The sequence below is a fragment of the Acanthamoeba castellanii genome (assembly GCF_000313135.1).
Source record: "Acanthamoeba castellanii str. Neff unplaced genomic scaffold scf7180000084679, whole genome shotgun sequence".
NCBI lineage: Eukaryota > Discosea > Longamoebia > Acanthamoebidae > Acanthamoeba > Acanthamoeba castellanii.
Window position 1 is genome coordinate 171385 of NW_004457297.1, and position 15241 is coordinate 186625.

General features: G+C 58.5%; 7 protein-coding genes and 1 pseudogene across 7 annotated transcripts in view; 5 read left to right on the top strand and 3 right to left on the bottom strand.

Annotated features, from left to right (window-relative positions):
• The window catches only part of ACA1_373820 (chromodomain helicase DNA binding protein family), a gene marked incomplete at both ends in the record, with an annotated part of 3169 nt that extends 2449 nt beyond the window's left edge, over window positions 1-720 (bottom strand). Inside the window, 2 exons of the mRNA XM_004334281.1 lie at window positions 371-571; window positions 658-720. Coding sequence (XP_004334329.1) covers window positions 371-571; window positions 658-720 — 264 coding nt within the window. The remainder of the gene's footprint in view (window positions 1-370; window positions 572-657) is intronic.
• Window positions 721-894: 174 nt separating this feature from the next.
• On the top strand, window positions 895-1933 carry ACA1_373830 (uncharacterized protein; the record flags this gene model as incomplete). Its single annotated transcript, XM_004334282.1, has 4 exons — window positions 895-1221; window positions 1292-1489; window positions 1563-1820; window positions 1895-1933. 4 exons carry the CDS (start codon window positions 895-897, stop codon window positions 1931-1933), a joined length of 822 nt encoding a protein of 273 aa, XP_004334330.1.
• Window positions 1934-2781: 848 nt separating this feature from the next.
• Window positions 2782-4563, top strand: ACA1_373840 (annotated as a pseudogene).
• A 253-nt stretch (window positions 4564-4816) lies between these two features.
• ACA1_373850 (gelsolin repeatcontaining protein) lies at window positions 4817-9618 on the bottom strand (the record flags this gene model as incomplete). The annotated part of the gene is made up of 15 exons (XM_004334283.1): window positions 4817-5627; window positions 5712-5964; window positions 6087-6381; window positions 6478-6634; window positions 6783-6910; window positions 7001-7175; window positions 7284-7440; window positions 7534-7684; window positions 7784-7939; window positions 8037-8114; window positions 8203-8265; window positions 8346-8457; window positions 8576-8655; window positions 8786-9339; window positions 9363-9618. The coding sequence occupies 15 exons, from the start codon at window positions 9616-9618 to the stop codon at window positions 4817-4819; spliced, it is 3426 nt and encodes a 1141-aa protein (XP_004334331.1).
• Window positions 9619-10424: 806 nt separating this feature from the next.
• On the top strand, window positions 10425-11351 carry ACA1_373860 (Cytochrome c/c1 heme lyase; the record flags this gene model as incomplete). The annotated part of the gene is made up of 4 exons (XM_004334284.1): window positions 10425-10682; window positions 10800-10873; window positions 11000-11143; window positions 11246-11351. 4 exons carry the CDS (start codon window positions 10425-10427, stop codon window positions 11349-11351), a joined length of 582 nt encoding a protein of 193 aa, XP_004334332.1.
• A 313-nt stretch (window positions 11352-11664) lies between these two features.
• On the top strand, window positions 11665-12129 carry ACA1_373870 (uncharacterized protein; the record flags this gene model as incomplete). The annotated part of the gene is made up of 1 exon (XM_004334285.1): window positions 11665-12129. One exon carries the CDS (start codon window positions 11665-11667, stop codon window positions 12127-12129), a length of 465 nt encoding a protein of 154 aa, XP_004334333.1.
• Window positions 12130-12551: 422 nt separating this feature from the next.
• Window positions 12552-13380, top strand: ACA1_373880 (uncharacterized protein; the record flags this gene model as incomplete). The annotated part of the gene is made up of 3 exons (XM_004334286.1): window positions 12552-12689; window positions 12761-13020; window positions 13086-13380. 3 exons carry the CDS (start codon window positions 12552-12554, stop codon window positions 13378-13380), a joined length of 693 nt encoding a protein of 230 aa, XP_004334334.1.
• Window positions 13381-13474: 94 nt separating this feature from the next.
• Window positions 13475-14877, bottom strand: ACA1_373890 (actin related protein 2/3 complex, 41 kDa subunit; the record flags this gene model as incomplete). Its single annotated transcript, XM_004334287.1, has 5 exons — window positions 13475-13709; window positions 13781-14288; window positions 14373-14547; window positions 14643-14728; window positions 14796-14877. The coding sequence occupies 5 exons, from the start codon at window positions 14875-14877 to the stop codon at window positions 13475-13477; spliced, it is 1086 nt and encodes a 361-aa protein (XP_004334335.1).
• Window positions 14878-15241: the final 364 nt, after the last annotated feature.

The window sequence follows — 15241 nt, forward strand, 5'->3', positions numbered from 1 at the left end:
ACCCACACGACACACGCCACACGACACACGCACACGCCACACGCCACACGCCACACGCCACACGCCACACGCCACACGCCACACGCCACACGCCACACGCCACACGCCACACGCCACACGCCACACGCCACACGCCACACGCCACACGCCACACGCCACACGCCACACGCCACACGCCACACGCCACACGCCACACGCCACACGCCACACGCCACACGCCACACGCCACACGCCACACGCCACACGCCACACGCCACACGCCACACGCCACACGCCACACGCCACACGCCACACGCCACACGCCACACTAGCGTAAGTACTGGAAAGAGCACGATCGAAGCAGGGCAGGCCGCCAAGTAGTAGCAAGTACGTTGATGTCGGTGGCGAGCTCCCATGTGCTTTCGTTGTGGGGCTTCGATTCCCACTTCACCAGGTATTTGGTCACCGCATTGCCATCGTCGTCCAACTCCTCCTTCACGCCCAGAATCCTGTCGACTTGCGCGAGGTCGGGGTTGAACGGTTTGTCTTCGTCTTCGCCGTCAAGCGACCCACTTTGGTGGCTGAGCTTGGTCTTCCGACCCGGCCAGCAAAGACGTCAGATTCAGGGAGCCATTCGAAAGACCTCAAGAAGTGCACCTCAACCACGACCTTGCGTACCTTGGGTTCTTCACCTTGATGCGACTGGTGGTGCTCTCCGTCTGGGGTGCCTATGTCCGACATTTTTCGGCTCCTGTTCTGTACTGAGGCAGAATAAGACCGTCGTCAACTGATGAGACCACGGCAGCACGGACAAGACGCACGTCGCTTGCTCTTGGGGCGAACGAGAAAAGCAGACTGTTGCTCTTCCTCGAAACATTAAAATAACCTATTCAAATAAAATCAGTTAAATTTAAAATGGCGGCACGGGAGCAGATCATGAGCGATTTGGGTCGATTTCCAAGCTTGGGCGAACTGCTGGAGGCCTTCTTTGCGCCGCCTGGTGCGCCAGAGGAGGTAAGGAAGGACTGCCAGGAAGCATGGAAGGCCCACTGCTACAATCAGGACTTCCCCATCTACGAGTGCTGGACTAGCGATTACATCGATGCATTGGCGCGCTACCTCCTCGAATGCAGGCAACGCTACGCGAGCGACTATGCAGATGGGAAGCCCCTCCGGGTGCTAGAGGCGGGGGCCGGCACGGGCAAGCTAACATTCGGGCTGCGGCAAGCACTTACCGGCTGGGTCCGCCTTCCATCAATCAATCCTGCCATCTTTTCCACCATCTTTACACCACACTTGCACAACGTAGCAGCAAAAAGGCTGTGGAGACGAGCACTGCGGGATCGTGATCGAGGCGGTAGACAACTCGGAGCGGCCGATGAAGCGCCTCTTCCCCGATGTGGTGCGCGAGGCGGACTACCGAGAGGCCCTCCGAGAGACCGACTACACGATCGTGCTGTGTGCGTGGATGCCCTTCGGGGCCGACTGGACCAGCGACTTTCGGAGCAAGGTAGGTGTAGCGCCGAGCGCGTGTCGGTAATGGGCAAGTACGCGGCGTTGATCCGGTGGTGGTCGTGTGCTAGGCCAGCGTCAAGGAGTACATCCTGATCGGCCACACCGGCGACGGGCTCAATGGCGACCCCCTGCGCACCTGGGGATACCGCAAGCTCTCTTACGAGGACGAGAGCGAAGACGATGACCAAGACGACGAGCAAGTGGAGGGCTACATCGAAGAGAGCGAGCGAGCGTATGTGAAGGACGGGTTTGAGCGCGTGGATCTGCCTCACCTCAGCAAATGGCAGCTCTGCCGATTCGACAATGTGAGCTCCCTGAGTGGGCAGGTGCGTGGGTCCTTGCTCTCAGCCACACGATTGTTCCTCCAAGTCTAACCAGCCACCGCACACACTTGGCGCAGACGGGCAGCTCGCGCACCACCTCCTTCCGACGCAAGTAGACCGCGATGCGCGTACGCGGTACGGCACGACGGTGCTAGCGATCAACGAGGACGTAACTTTCCCCTCACTTCCAGCAGGATGCTTGTCCGCCACTCTTCCTCTGTTTTGGATCCGGAACGAAGCGGCGATGAGATCATCTTCCTTCTTGGCGTGGATTGACGAAGCCCGAGGGCAACCATCATCAACAGGGTCGACCTCGTTCACGCTACATCGCCCATCACCAGCTTCGCTCACCGCGCTGCATGGAGCTGTTGCCGACGCACCTTCCCGGGAGCTGTATTCTTCGCCGGTTGATGGTGTGGAGGTGGGTGGAGGTTTGGCAAGCCAGGCCGAATCCCCGTGCAAACAGAGGACTTGATCACCGTGGATCACCACGGAGTCACCGACGCAAGCTCTTCCCCTCGTTCCGGCCCACCCTTCTACGTGCGATCTAATCATCACCTGACCTTGCCTCTCGCGTCTCTTTTTGGAGGAATTCAAAATATCCCGCCTCCGTTAACTGACAAATGATTCAAATTTTTAAATGTGAGAAAAGGTAGCGGAGTGATTGTTGTCGACTATGCGTTGGGGCAGGTCAGGCGAAAAGGCGATGGAGCGGGCGGCGAAATACCCCCCGCATCGTTGGGCAATGAAGTGGTGGGTCCGGTGCTTCGCAGTTGACCCGGTGGCCGGCAAGGCGCTCCGCCATAAATATGAAGAGCACTCACCGCCTGCGCCCACCACAGTTGAGCAAAAGAAGGCACACCACCACACCAACTCTTCATTCTTCCTTCAACTTGCCATTTTAGTGCAGATCGCTCAAGATCTGCAGAGAGATTAGATTGAAATCCAAAACATTTAAAGAGAGATGGCAACCGTCGTCAGAGAACGCGCTGGCCGCGACGTCGATCGCGCCATGGGTGCCGTGCACCGAGCCGAGGAGAAGATGAAGGACAAGCTACACGACGAGTCGATCCTGCGGGGCTCACCCCCCGGGAGCTCTGCATCTGCCGATGCCAAGCCCTGGGGCGACTGGGGCGGCTTCGAGGGCGAGTTCGGGGGCCACTTCACCACCGCCTTCCTCACCTTCTTCGTCCCCACCATCCCCTTCCTCCTCTACCGCGCCTGCACCGACTACGACTGCTCCGTCGTCGCTCCGCTCCAGGACCTGGCCGCCGGCCGGTGGACCCTCGCGGGCCTCTGGGCCGGCATCCCGCCCGCCACCCCGACGGCCTGGGCCGGCTTCGCGCTCTTCATCGCCTTCCAGGTCGCGCTCTACTTCCTCCTCCCCGGCCAGCGCACCATGGGCCTCCCCACGCCCGCCGGCAACGTCCTCCCCTACAAGATCAACGGTATGCCGGGTCACGCGTGTGTCGTGTGTCGTGTCGTGTCGTATGCTGACGTGGGCGTGTGTCATGTGTGTGCAGCGCTGGCGGCCACGCTGGTGACGATTGGCGCGTTCTTCCTGGGGTCGTACGGTCTCAACCTGTTCCCGGCCACGTTCGTGTACGATAACTACGGCCCGCTCATCACCGTCGGCACCATCTCGGGCTTCGTCTTTGCCCTCCTCGCCTACCTCAAGGTGCGTGTGCCGGTGTCGTGTGTGTTGTGTGTGTTGTGTGTGACGAGTGTGCGGTTGACTGACGTATGCATGACAGGGAGTGTACGCGCCGACCAACAGGGACGCGTCGGTCCACGGTCAGTTCTTCTACGACTTCTGGATGGGCGTGGAGTTGAACCCGCGCATCGGCAACTTCGACATCAAGATGTTCTCCATCGGCCGCATCGGCATGATCGGGTGGGCCATCGTCAACCTCTCGCACGCCGCCAAGCAGTACGAGCTCTACGGCCAGCTGTCCAACTCCATGGTCCTCCTGCAGGTCCTCCAGATGATCTACATCATCGATTGGTACCGCACTCATCACCACACACACACACACACACACACACACACACACGACGGTTTTTTAACTCCGATTGCGTGTGCAGGGCGTGGAAGGAGGCGTGGTACACGCAGACGCTCGATATCATGCACGACCACTACGGCTTCTTCATGGCCTACGGTTCGACCTGCTGGGTGCTCACCATCTACACCTCGCAGGCGTGGTTCCTCGTGCACCACCCCAACCACCTGTCGGCCGTCGAGGTGACCCTCATCCTGGGCATGAACATCCTGGGCTACACCCTCTTCCGACTGACCAACGACGAGAAGACCGCGTTCCGCGCGAGCAAGGGCAAGGTGACGATCTGGGGCAAGCCCGCCCGGGCCATCGAGGCCGTCTACAAGACCGCCGACGGACAGGAGCGCCACAACCTGCTCCTGGCCTCCGGCTTCTGGTCCCTGTCGCGCCACTTCAACTACCTCTGCGATCTCTTCATCACCGCCTCGTTCTGCATGTGCGGCGGCTTCTCCTCCGTGATCCCCTGGACCTACCAGGTACGCTCTCCACAGTCGGAGCTAAAATGGCGTGTTAAATGTGCGGATTTTCACTCTACGTTTCTGTCTGTGCTGTTTCCATAGGTGATGATGACGTGGCTGCTTCTGGACCGGGCCAACCGCGACGACAGGCGATGCCGCTCCAAGTACGGCAAGGCCTGGAACCAGTATTGCAAGGAGGTGCCCTACATCATCATCCCCGGCGTCTACTGAGAGCAGTGTGACAGTGGCCTTCTTCCGCTCTTTCCAATTTTGCCTTCTTCTTCACCTCCACATTATGTCCATAGCCAACCCCCACACTTATGATCATAAAACAAACCCATCTTGCCCAGCCAGCATTTAACAGAAGACACATCGTTGTTGTTCTATTTTGATTTGTCCTTTCGTGTACATGTGCGGTTCACATCTATGTTCGTCGTAGCTCAGCTTCTTCTTGCTCACTCCGCACCATCAGTATACAAATGCCTTAGGCGTCGACGGTCTCGGTCGCGTGTCCGTCATCATCGGCAGCTGCAGCCTTCTCGCCACACTCTTCGACGTCGGCGCTTGCGGCCTCGCTGGCCTCGTCGTGTTCCGGCTGCGAGGGCTCGGCGTCGCCAGCGACGGCAGGTGCGGCAGCCGTGGCTTCGGCGGTGGCGACTTCGTCGACGCGTCGCTGCTCGGACGAGGCGGAGACCTGCACCGGCGCAGGGGCGGCGGCGGGCTCGTCGGCGAGGTGCTCCTGGGTGGGGTCGATGTTGTACTTCTTGTTGAGCTTGTTGAAGAAGTCGGACATGAGCTCGGTGGGCTTGGCCGCCTCCTCCTCGATGCCCTGAATCTTGGTCTGGATGCGCTTCTCGATGACCTGGACCAGGTCGCGGCTACTATCGTGGAGCCGCCACTCGTGGAAGCACGCCCGGAAGGTCACCGGCTCCTCGCCCGACAGGACCACCGTCAGCGGGAGATCCGCCGCCTCTCGCCCGTCGACGCTCTTGGCCCGGTCGATGTACTCCTGCGCGATCTCACGGGCCATGCGCCTCTCCTTCTCAGACGAATCGCGGCCCGTCCAGATGAACACCTCGTTGTAGGCGTCGAGTAGGAAGACGTCGAGCTCGTCGAGGTCGGACTGCGAGTAGGACAGCACCTCGTGCACGGCCACGACGCCCGTGGCCTCCGAGACCTGGAACACGCGGGGCCAGCCGTAGGGCCTCCCGGCAAAGTTGGCATACTCGGCCTTGCCGCCCAGCTCGAGCCAGAACTCGTCCGTCTCGCTGCCCTCCTCCAGCACCACGACCTCCCTGTGTGTGTGTGTGTGTGGAGTGTGTGTGTGTGGTTTAGCTCCGACACAAAAAAAGATCAAAGTTGAGTCGTGGTGGTCATACTTGTCTTCGCCCATGTGCTGGACGAGGTGGTCGGCCATGGCCTTGCTCTCGTCGGTGGCGCCAGCGCCGAGCCACTTGAAGGCGTGGGTGGCGGTGAAGAGCACGAACACGCCGGCGGATGACAGCTGGGCCGCCCCGATGTGCTCGACCTGCACTGCCCGCACATCCTGCGGCGACGTGCCCCAAATGCCGTAGAGGCTCTTCTCCGGCCGCGGCGCGTCCGGATCCGCCCCGCAATGTACAATCATCAGACCTGAGAAGAGAAAAATAATATTGGAAATAATGAGCAATAAAACCCACTAAATAAAAACAAAATAACACAATTTCCGTGATTTAAATTGGATTTAAAGAATAAAATAAAAAAGTTGGCAGTACCTTCGAAAAGGGTGCGGAAGTAGTCGGATTCGGCGAAGAGCTGGTGGCGGATCTGGATGGGGGCCTTGCCGCCCTCGGACTCCATCTTCTCCTCGAGCTGCTCGTAGAGGCCCGTCTGGTAGGCGATGTAGTCGCTGGGCGCGGCCCTGCTGCCGCCCAGGAAGTAGGCCACCGACCTGATGCTCTCCTTGATGGTGAACGAGTACAGCACGATGTAGCTCCGCCCGTTGTAGAACTCGCCAAAGTTGTCCTCGCCCACGGCCGCCGCGTGCGACTTGTCGTCAATCACCCAGATCTGCCACCGCGTGCGGTTTAAGTTTGTGTTGCGTGTGCGTGTCCGTGTGCGTGTCCGTGTGCGTGTGCGTGTGCGTGTCGCGGGTGTTGCGTATACCTCAACGAGGCCGGAGTCTTCGTCGATGCCGGGGAACTCCTTGTCGGGGCTGAACTCGTCCTTCTCCGGGCGGGCGTGCATGAGATCCACGTCGATCTTGGGCTGCACCGCTGGCGTCGCCGCAATGTTGGCCTGCTGCTTGCGGAACTCGATCTCTCTGTCGCAGAGTGATCAGTGACCACTCCTCCAAACGGTCGACGCACACGGCACGGCACGGCACACACGACCAACGACACGACACGACACGACACGACACGACACGACACAACACGACACAGAGAGAAAAAGAAGCATGTGGGCGTTACCGGAAGTCTCGGGTGGGGTGGATGTCGACCCAGTTGGCGAACTTGCTCTTGAACAGCACGGTCTCGGTGCCCTCGAGCATGCGCGTCATCGGAGTCCACGAAGGTCGCTCGAACATGGTGAGGAAGTCCTATGTGCGCGTGCGTACTGTAAGGTGCTGTGTGTTGCGTGCTGTGTGCTGTGCGCGCGCAATGTGTTGCGTGGGTTCAGACACACGTACATCGGCAAGCATGATGCCGCTGGCCTTGCTCTCCCAGTCGGACTTCTTGCCGACCCAAATAAATATCTCCGTTTCGCAGTCGAGGATGTAGGTGAAGGTCGACTCGAGCATATCTCGTACAAATGGAGTCTCGGTGATCGGGATGGCCTGCATGTCGCCGTCCACCTCCATCACCCTGCGTGTGTGTGTGCGAAGCGTGCAGTGATGCGTGTGCGGTGGTGCGTTGCGGCGTTCGTTAGACAAGAAAAAAGGGGAGAGGTAGGCGGTGAGTGCGTGTGCGTACTTGTAAAGGAAGACGGACTCGGCCATCTCCTCGGCGACCTCCTTGTCGGTCATGGCCTCTTCCGCCGGGGCGATTTCGCCCTTGCCGCCCATGACCTCCCAGAACAGTGGGCTGTTCTCTCGCTCCGCGCCCAGCAGCAACGACACCATGCCCATTCCTGAACAGCAGCCGCCGCAGTTTCCGTTCAGCAAAACATATCCACTCTGCACGACAACTCCCACACGAGCGCGCGGTTGGTGTGGTAGGTTACCTTTGTTCTCAGAGTTGATCATGTTGGCGATCTCCAGGCCCTTGCTCTGCTTCACCAGGCCGGCTTCCTTGCCCACCCACACGAAGATGTTCTTTCCCGCATCCAACACAAATACATCGCCTTCGTTCAGCGAACCGCACGTCGCATCCACCTGTAGGACCGATAAGAACACAACGAGTCAGGAAACAGGTCAATCAAGTGCGTGCGGTGGTGCGTGTGCGTGTGCGGAATGGGGCGTGTCGTGACGGACCTGTCTGACGACTCCCTTCTTGCCGAGCAGGTGCAGAAGCCGGGTCTCGTAGGCCTCTTCGGTGACGTGGTTGAGGGCCGACTCCGTACCGCCGCGGAGGTACTTGATCTTGTAGTTGAACAACTGCTGGAACTTCTCCGACTCGTGGCCTTGGACCTACGCCCCGACGGGAACACCGACAGTTAACGGAAATTCGGCCCAGCTGGGGAAAGAGTTCGAGAGTGAGTGAAGAGAGAACGCGCGAAGGCCTTACCTCGCGGTAGTGCACGGCCTGACCGCCGATCTTTTCGTTGAGCTGAATCGAGCGAATGGCAGCCGACGAAGCAGAATCCTATTTTTTGTACAATTGAGTTGCATTACGTGAGAAATTAGAGTACACCACTCCCTCTCTACACTAAAGATGAGATGAGGTGAGGTACCTTGGGCGCCTTCCTACCGATCCAGTAGTGCAGCTCCCACTGCAGGGTTCGCGAGCGCCCGTCCTGGAGTGAAGGAAAGACGGTGAGCGCGGTTGCGACCGGGGTTATGATGTGCGGTGGACACAGGAAGGAGAGGTAGGCACCTTGTAGGAGGTGTTGAGGCAGAGGTAGCTGTCGCCAGCGTAGAACTTGCCGTACTTCTTCTTGGGCACTCGCACGGGCAGCATTTTCTCGATCCTCCATATCTCCAGACCACTGCGAACCAAGGGTCAGCGAAGAATGACACTCACACGACACTCAGGAAACTCACACACACGACACACGACACACACACACAGCTTAGAAGGGCAGGAAGGGGAAAGCGTCGAAGTACATCTTCTCTCCGGCGTTGGCAAAGGCAGAGAGCTCGTCCCGACCCAACTCGATCGTGGCCAGCCGGATCGCCGTGGGGACCTTCAGGCCAAAAGAAAAGAAGAAAAAAAAGGGGGGGAGGTTCCTCTCAGCACTTCGAGGTTGGGGGGGGGCAGCGATGGAGCGGTTTTTGATGTGTTCGATTGTGAAGATGATGAAGCAAGTTGCTTACCTTGTCCTGGGTTTCGTCGTCCCACTCGGCCTCCTCGACGGCCTTGGCGCCCTTCTTGACCTGGGAGGTGGCGTGCGATTTGGTGAAGTCCACAGCGGTCTTGGTGCGCTCGATGCCCTCGAGCCGCTGGAGGAAGTCGCCGCCCATCTTGGACGACGCCGGCGTCGCCTTGCCCAGGCTCTTGGGCGTGGCCTTGCTGATCCCCGACCCGGTGCGCTTCTCCCCCGATTTGGCGGCGACGGGCGATGTCGAGGGCGAGCCCCCCGTCGCAGACGCAGAAAAGGCCGCGCTGGCGGACGTCGCGCCGGCGGGGGAGGCCGACTTGCGGAGGGTGCCGCCCCCGGTGTCCTTCTTGGTCTTCTTGTCCTCCTTCTCCCGGGCCTTCTTGTCGCTCTTCTCGGCCTTCTCGCGGTCCTTGGCGTCCCGCTTGTCCTTCTTATCGACGTCCTTGGTGCCCTTGGACGACGACAGGAGGCTCTTGCGGCGCATCAGTCCCGACTTCTTGTCGCCCTTACTCTCCTTGCCCTCGCCGCCGCTGTCCTTCTCGGCGGCGGCTGTGCTGCTACTGCTACTGGACGATCTGTGCTGCGTCGGTTCTTCTTCTTGTCATCGCCGCCGCTCGACTTGGAGGAGGAAGATGAAGATGCGGCGTGTCTCTCACTCTTCTCCGCCTTGGAGTCCTTGTCGGATGTGCGTTTGGCGGAGAGGCGTCGGCTCTTCTTCTCGTCGCTGTCGCTGGATTTCGTCTTCTTCTCAGACTTGGAAGTCGACTTGCTCGATTCGTCACGGGCTGCCTTGGACGTAGATGACTTCTCCCTCGTGGACGACGACATGGTTGATGTCTGTCCAACAACAAAAACGTCGTTTAGATGTAGAAGGAGGCGAAGAGTAGTTGGATGCTTTGGGGCCAGGGGGAGGTGGTCGAGTTTACAGTCTTCTACTCCACAAGGGCACCTACACACGCTCAGTAGTCGACAAAGGCAACCAACTCGCCCCCACGTGCGTCCTCTTTTCCTTTTGTGCGTATGCTACCCAAACAGACACGGTTTGCCATTTATGGTAGTAAAAGAAAAAGAATAAAAATAAATATCAAAATAGTAGGCCAAAAGATTTCGTGGGTAGGAGGACAGGCGTACTGGAAAGAGGGCCGCCGTCGATGATCATGATCATTACTCGGAATCTGGAGGTGCCCTGGATAGCGGAAGAAGGTGCTGAGAGATCTCGCCCACCGTGATTTTTGAGTTGGTACAAGAGAAAAAGAAGGAAATAAACCAGGCAGTAAATCTGGACGCTATTCCAAGAAGGCGAAGTGAAGATGGCATCACAGCAGACCGTGCCCGAAGATGGCGGAAACGGAAGTGTGCCGTCTGCGTGCCCCGTGCAGCATATGTGGCCGGGCGATAAGGCCAAGGCGCATCCGATGCTGCCTCAAAATGCCGCGCCGCCGGCTGATCTGTCTTCCAATCCTCAAGTGCCCGCCGCATGCCCGCCTGCTGAAGGATCCAACCAAAGCCCGAGCAGCACAACCTCCTCCTCTACCACCACATCTTCGCAATTTTCATCAATGAGCGGAAAATCGATGGATGGCTGTCCGATGTCAGGTGCCAGTCGAGACCAGTCTATCGATCCCAAAAACCAGATGCCCGTGCAGCCCAATCAACAGCCGGCTCCCGGCCAGCGCTTTACCCTCCCCACCGATCGGTATCGATCTTCGATCCCCAAGGCCGCCACCACGCCCGGCAGCGCCAACCAGCCCAACGAGGAGGAGGCCTGGCTCTATCCCTCGCCGCAGATGTTCTACAACGCCATGCGACGCAAGGGGTGGGACCCGCGCGAGGAGGACATGACCGCCGTGGTGAGCATCCACAACGCCGTCAACGAACGCTCCTGGAGCCAGGTGCTCGAATGGGAACGTCTGCACGAGAGGCACGACATCCATTTAACTTCACCAAACGCAACAACCCCACGTTGACTTACCTTCTTCTTCATCCCTTGTGTGCACAGCGAATGCCAGCGACCGCGGCTTGCGCGCTTCCGTGGCCGGCCGACTGACCTGTCGCCCAAGGCCCGAATGATGAGCTGGCTCGGGTACAACCTTGCGCCACACCTTATGCTTCTTCTTCTTCTTCTTCTGCATACTTCGTGTGTGCTGAGACCAGATCCCCTGATGGTCGACCTTCTTCTCACCTTGAACTTCAACTCCCCATCACCCAGGTACAAGCTGCCCTTTGACAGGCACGATTGGATCGTAGACCGGTGTGGAACAGAGGTCCGCTACGTGATCGATTTCTATCAGGGAGAGGTGCCCCAGGGCGACTCTCACCAGGCTCCTCCTTCCGCCTTCTTCCTCGACGTCAGGTGCGTTTCTCTCCCCATCACCATGATGGTTCCATTTCTACGTGTTGTGTAAAAAAAAACATCATCATAAACCTCCTCTCTATGATGGTGGTGTGTGCACAGACCCGCACTGGACTCGTTCGGCAGCGCCTACGATCGGATACGTATGGGGCTCCACTCCACCTTCCCCTCGGCCTTCTCCATCGGCAAGGAGAAGGACCTCTCCTGACCTTCTCCTTTTTCTTTTTGTCTTTTTTCTTTTCCATTCTTTTTGAAATCCCTAAAAAAGGAAACAAAGAAATTCGACGTTTTGTGAAACAACAAGAGCAGGAAGGACGCAAGAAGAGGACACATAGAACATGGAAGCAGTAGTTCGTCGAACCGGAGCGTCGGTTGTTGGTGGCGGAAGCGGTAATGAGTGGCATCGAGACTCCGAGGCTGGAGGTGGCGGCGGCCAGAGGGGCCGCTCGAGCTTGGCGGGGTGCACGGTATCGCGGGTGGTGATTGCGCTGCTGTTGGTGGGGCTGGCGCTATCGGCCATGATGAACCTGCACTTCCAACAGAGCGCAGAGCAGAGGACGCAGATTCGGGAGCAGCACTTCATCTTGGAGATGGATCGCCTGGGCCAGGTCAGCCACGACATGCAGCGACACAACGAACGGCTCTCGGTGCAGTACTCTCGAGCAGAGCAGCTGCTGCGCGACAGCGAACAGATGCGCGATTCGCTCAACAACGAGGTGGCCGCCTACAAGGCCAAGCTACAGGCGGCCGATCAGGAGAAGGAGCAGGCCAAGCTTCACATCCAGCAGAAGCAGGGACTGCTGGCTGACCTGCAAGCCGAGCTCGACAGCCTCAAGCGCGAGGTGACCGAGCTGGCGAGCGCGTGCGAACCAGACGAAGCCGAAGACGAAGCGGAGGATGAGGTCAGCACCAAAGAAGTGCACTCAACTCACCCGGAAGGCTTCACTTGGGTACATCAAAGCGCTTCTCCACACAGCTCGATCTGAAGCGCCATATGTCTTTGCATTTCTACAGCCGGCATCGACGATGCAGAAGCGTGCGCCACGGAGGCTGGCGGTCATCATCCCTCATGCGATCCACCAGGAGAACCGCCTCAGCCAGTTCTACGCCAGGTTGAAGACCCGACCCGCATTCGCACGGGTTAGAGAGAGTACTGACGAGCAGCGTGTGTCACGTGTTGCGGACAGATCGCACACGTCCATGAACGTGCCCGCCTGTGACATGGACCTGCCCTATGTCCAGTACAGAGACTTGTTCGTCTACACCAACAAGCTCTACGGCGGCACGGTCGAGAGCGACCGTGAACGGATGGAGAACGTACGGAAGCTGGCACATCACTCTCTCTCTCTCTCTCTTGCCGCGCTCCAAGACACTTACGCGCCTTCGACCGAGACAGTACAAGAAGAACATGCAGCGGGTGAGCATGTACAACTGCTACGGGAACGTCACCTTCCTTAGCGCCAACTTGACCGAGGAACAGGACCCCTATCCTAGTGAGACCCGCAACAACGGGGTCATCGCCGACCTGTTCTTCAAGATCTTCGAGGTTCGTTTCATCTCCAACCCTTCACCTTTGAAGAAGCCAACTGATATAACACCACCGCGTTGCGTTGGTAGATGGACGTGTTCAGGAAGAACTACGACTACTTCTTCTTGATGGAGTCGGACGTGGTGCCCATTCGGCCGTACTGGCTCGACAACATGTACGAGCACGCCGAGTTCGCTATGGAGGACTTCTGGATCAAGGGCTCCCTCTACCGCGGCCCAAATACGCCCAAGGAGTACTGTATGGGCATCTACTGGGGATGCGGTGACCACTTCAACGGCAACTCCATGTACCGGCTTGGCGATCCCGTCTTCGACAGCTTTCTTCGCTTGTACGTCGTGTGCGGTTGTGCGTGCGCGTGCGCGCGTGGAGTTGAGGCTAAACTGGTGACCACAGTGCGAGAGACACGAGGGTGGATCCGGGCAAGGAGATCGGGATCAACCACGACGCACAGATCGTGCGTGTGCTACGCGATCCGGCCGTGTGGCGATTCTACCAGCGCTACGCCCAGAAGTTCGTCTACACCGAGTTTGTGCAGCACCGGCCTCCGCTCATCATCGACGACCTGCGGCGCACCTTCAACAACACCTTCATCGTGCATCAGGCCACCAACGAGCCGGAGGAGCCCCAAGAGGGCGAGATGGACGAGATCTATCTCGATCGCGCCAACATCATCCTCAAGCCCGCCTAGACGCACCCAGAACGGGAGATTGACTTGTTTATTGTGGCAGAGGTCTTGACACCCTCATGCCGACAAGATGATGAACAAGAAGAACATCTTGTCCTTAGGCCCTGACGGTCCAGATGATGAGCTTGCCATCGACAGCGGTGGTGGAGAACTGGTTGGGGGCGAGAGCGGTGAGGCCAGAGATGGCGTTCTGGTGCTTGGTCTCCAGCTGAGTCTCGTTGCTGGTGGTGCCCAGGTCAGCCTTCTTCTGCCACATGTTCATGGCCGACTGAGCCGCGCCAGGAGCAGCTCGTGCAGCCGCTGAGCTCTCATCCACGTTCTTCACGAACGCCCTGTGAAGCCATGGCATTGGTAAGCACTGTCAAGGTGCCGATGAAGGTATGTTGGTGATGGTGAAAAGTACCAGGTCTGGCCGCTGAGGCGGAACAGCGCCGGGTTGCAGTCATAGCCGGCGGCAATGATGTCGGTGGGGTTGAGGAAGGCGAGCACGCGGTAGGGCAGACCGCTGAGGGAGAGGCGCTGGGGCACGGCCTCCCTGCCGGTGGAGATGTTGACGAACGAAATCGCCGAGTCGTGGCTCACGAAGCTGAGCCACTCGCCCGAGGGCGACCACGACACACCGTGCACCCAACCGCCGCACGAGTACTCGGCCAGCATCTCGCCGAAGGGGAGCTTGTCGCCGAACGGCGTGTTCTCGGGCCTCTTGTCCACGCCCTTGATGAAGGCGGAGAAGATGCGGGCCTTGAAGTCCGACGCGGCGGTGGCCAGGAAGATGTTGTTCGGGTGCCAGGCGACGTTCAGCACCGTCGACTTGTGGAGCTTGATGTGCTTCGACACCCACCAGTCGTTGGCCTCCTCGAAGTAGCACACCGACACGCATTTGGCTCCAGTCGCCACAGCGAACTTTTCCTCTGCAGCACACATCCGGCTTCGTTTGCATGTGTGCGTTTGCGTGTGCGTGTGCGATAGACCAGCGCGGTTGCTAGGGGGGTTACCATTGGGGCTCCACTTGACGTGGGTGGCGGCGCGGGTGATGCGGAGGAGCACCAGGGTGGGCTTCCACTTGCCATCAGCGCCGAGCGACCACACGTAGGCGTTACGATCCTGCGAGCAGGTCACGATTCTGTTCTCCTTGTGGCCCCAGTCGATGCCCGTCACCGCTTGATCGTGCTGCAGCAGTGAAACCAGTTCAGTGCTACAACGGCAGACAACAACTAAAAACAAAAAGATTGGCTTCAATACAACAGTGGAGGGGGTGAAGGCACCTCGACCAGCACAGCGTTCTTGACCCACTCGGCGCCTTGCTTCTGGTAGATATGGACCTCGTTGTTGTTGGGGCAGATGGCAATGACTGGGGAGGTCACCGATCGATCAGGGCCACGAACAAAAATCAATCACTGTCATGGGGGGAACCGTACGGGTGCGATCCCTGTTGAAAGCGTGGCAGGTGATGCAGGTCAGCTTCGCCGAGTCCTTGAAGTTCTCAATGTTGGCGCTCATTTTTAATCTTCTGGATCTGCTCTCTTTCTCCACAGATAAGATTGTTTGTTTGGTTCTCACTTGTGAGTTGATCAACTCTTGCTCTGGTCTGTGACTGTGCCGCTTGGTAGTCTTACCCTAATATGGTTAGGACCAATGGCATGCTAGCCCACCCTGTCCTTTCCTGCTCCTTAGCCATTCCAAACATTCCTTCTCTTTTCGGCCGTCATTCCCATTGGTTCGACTGAGTTTTCCAGTGCTGGCTGTTGGCTGTTGAATGTGCACCAACCTCTCGCGTTGACACAGACCCAGCTCGTGCCACACATAAAGCTCGCAATTGTGACTGACCTTTAACAGTTAACACCACACCAGACCAGAAGCCAGA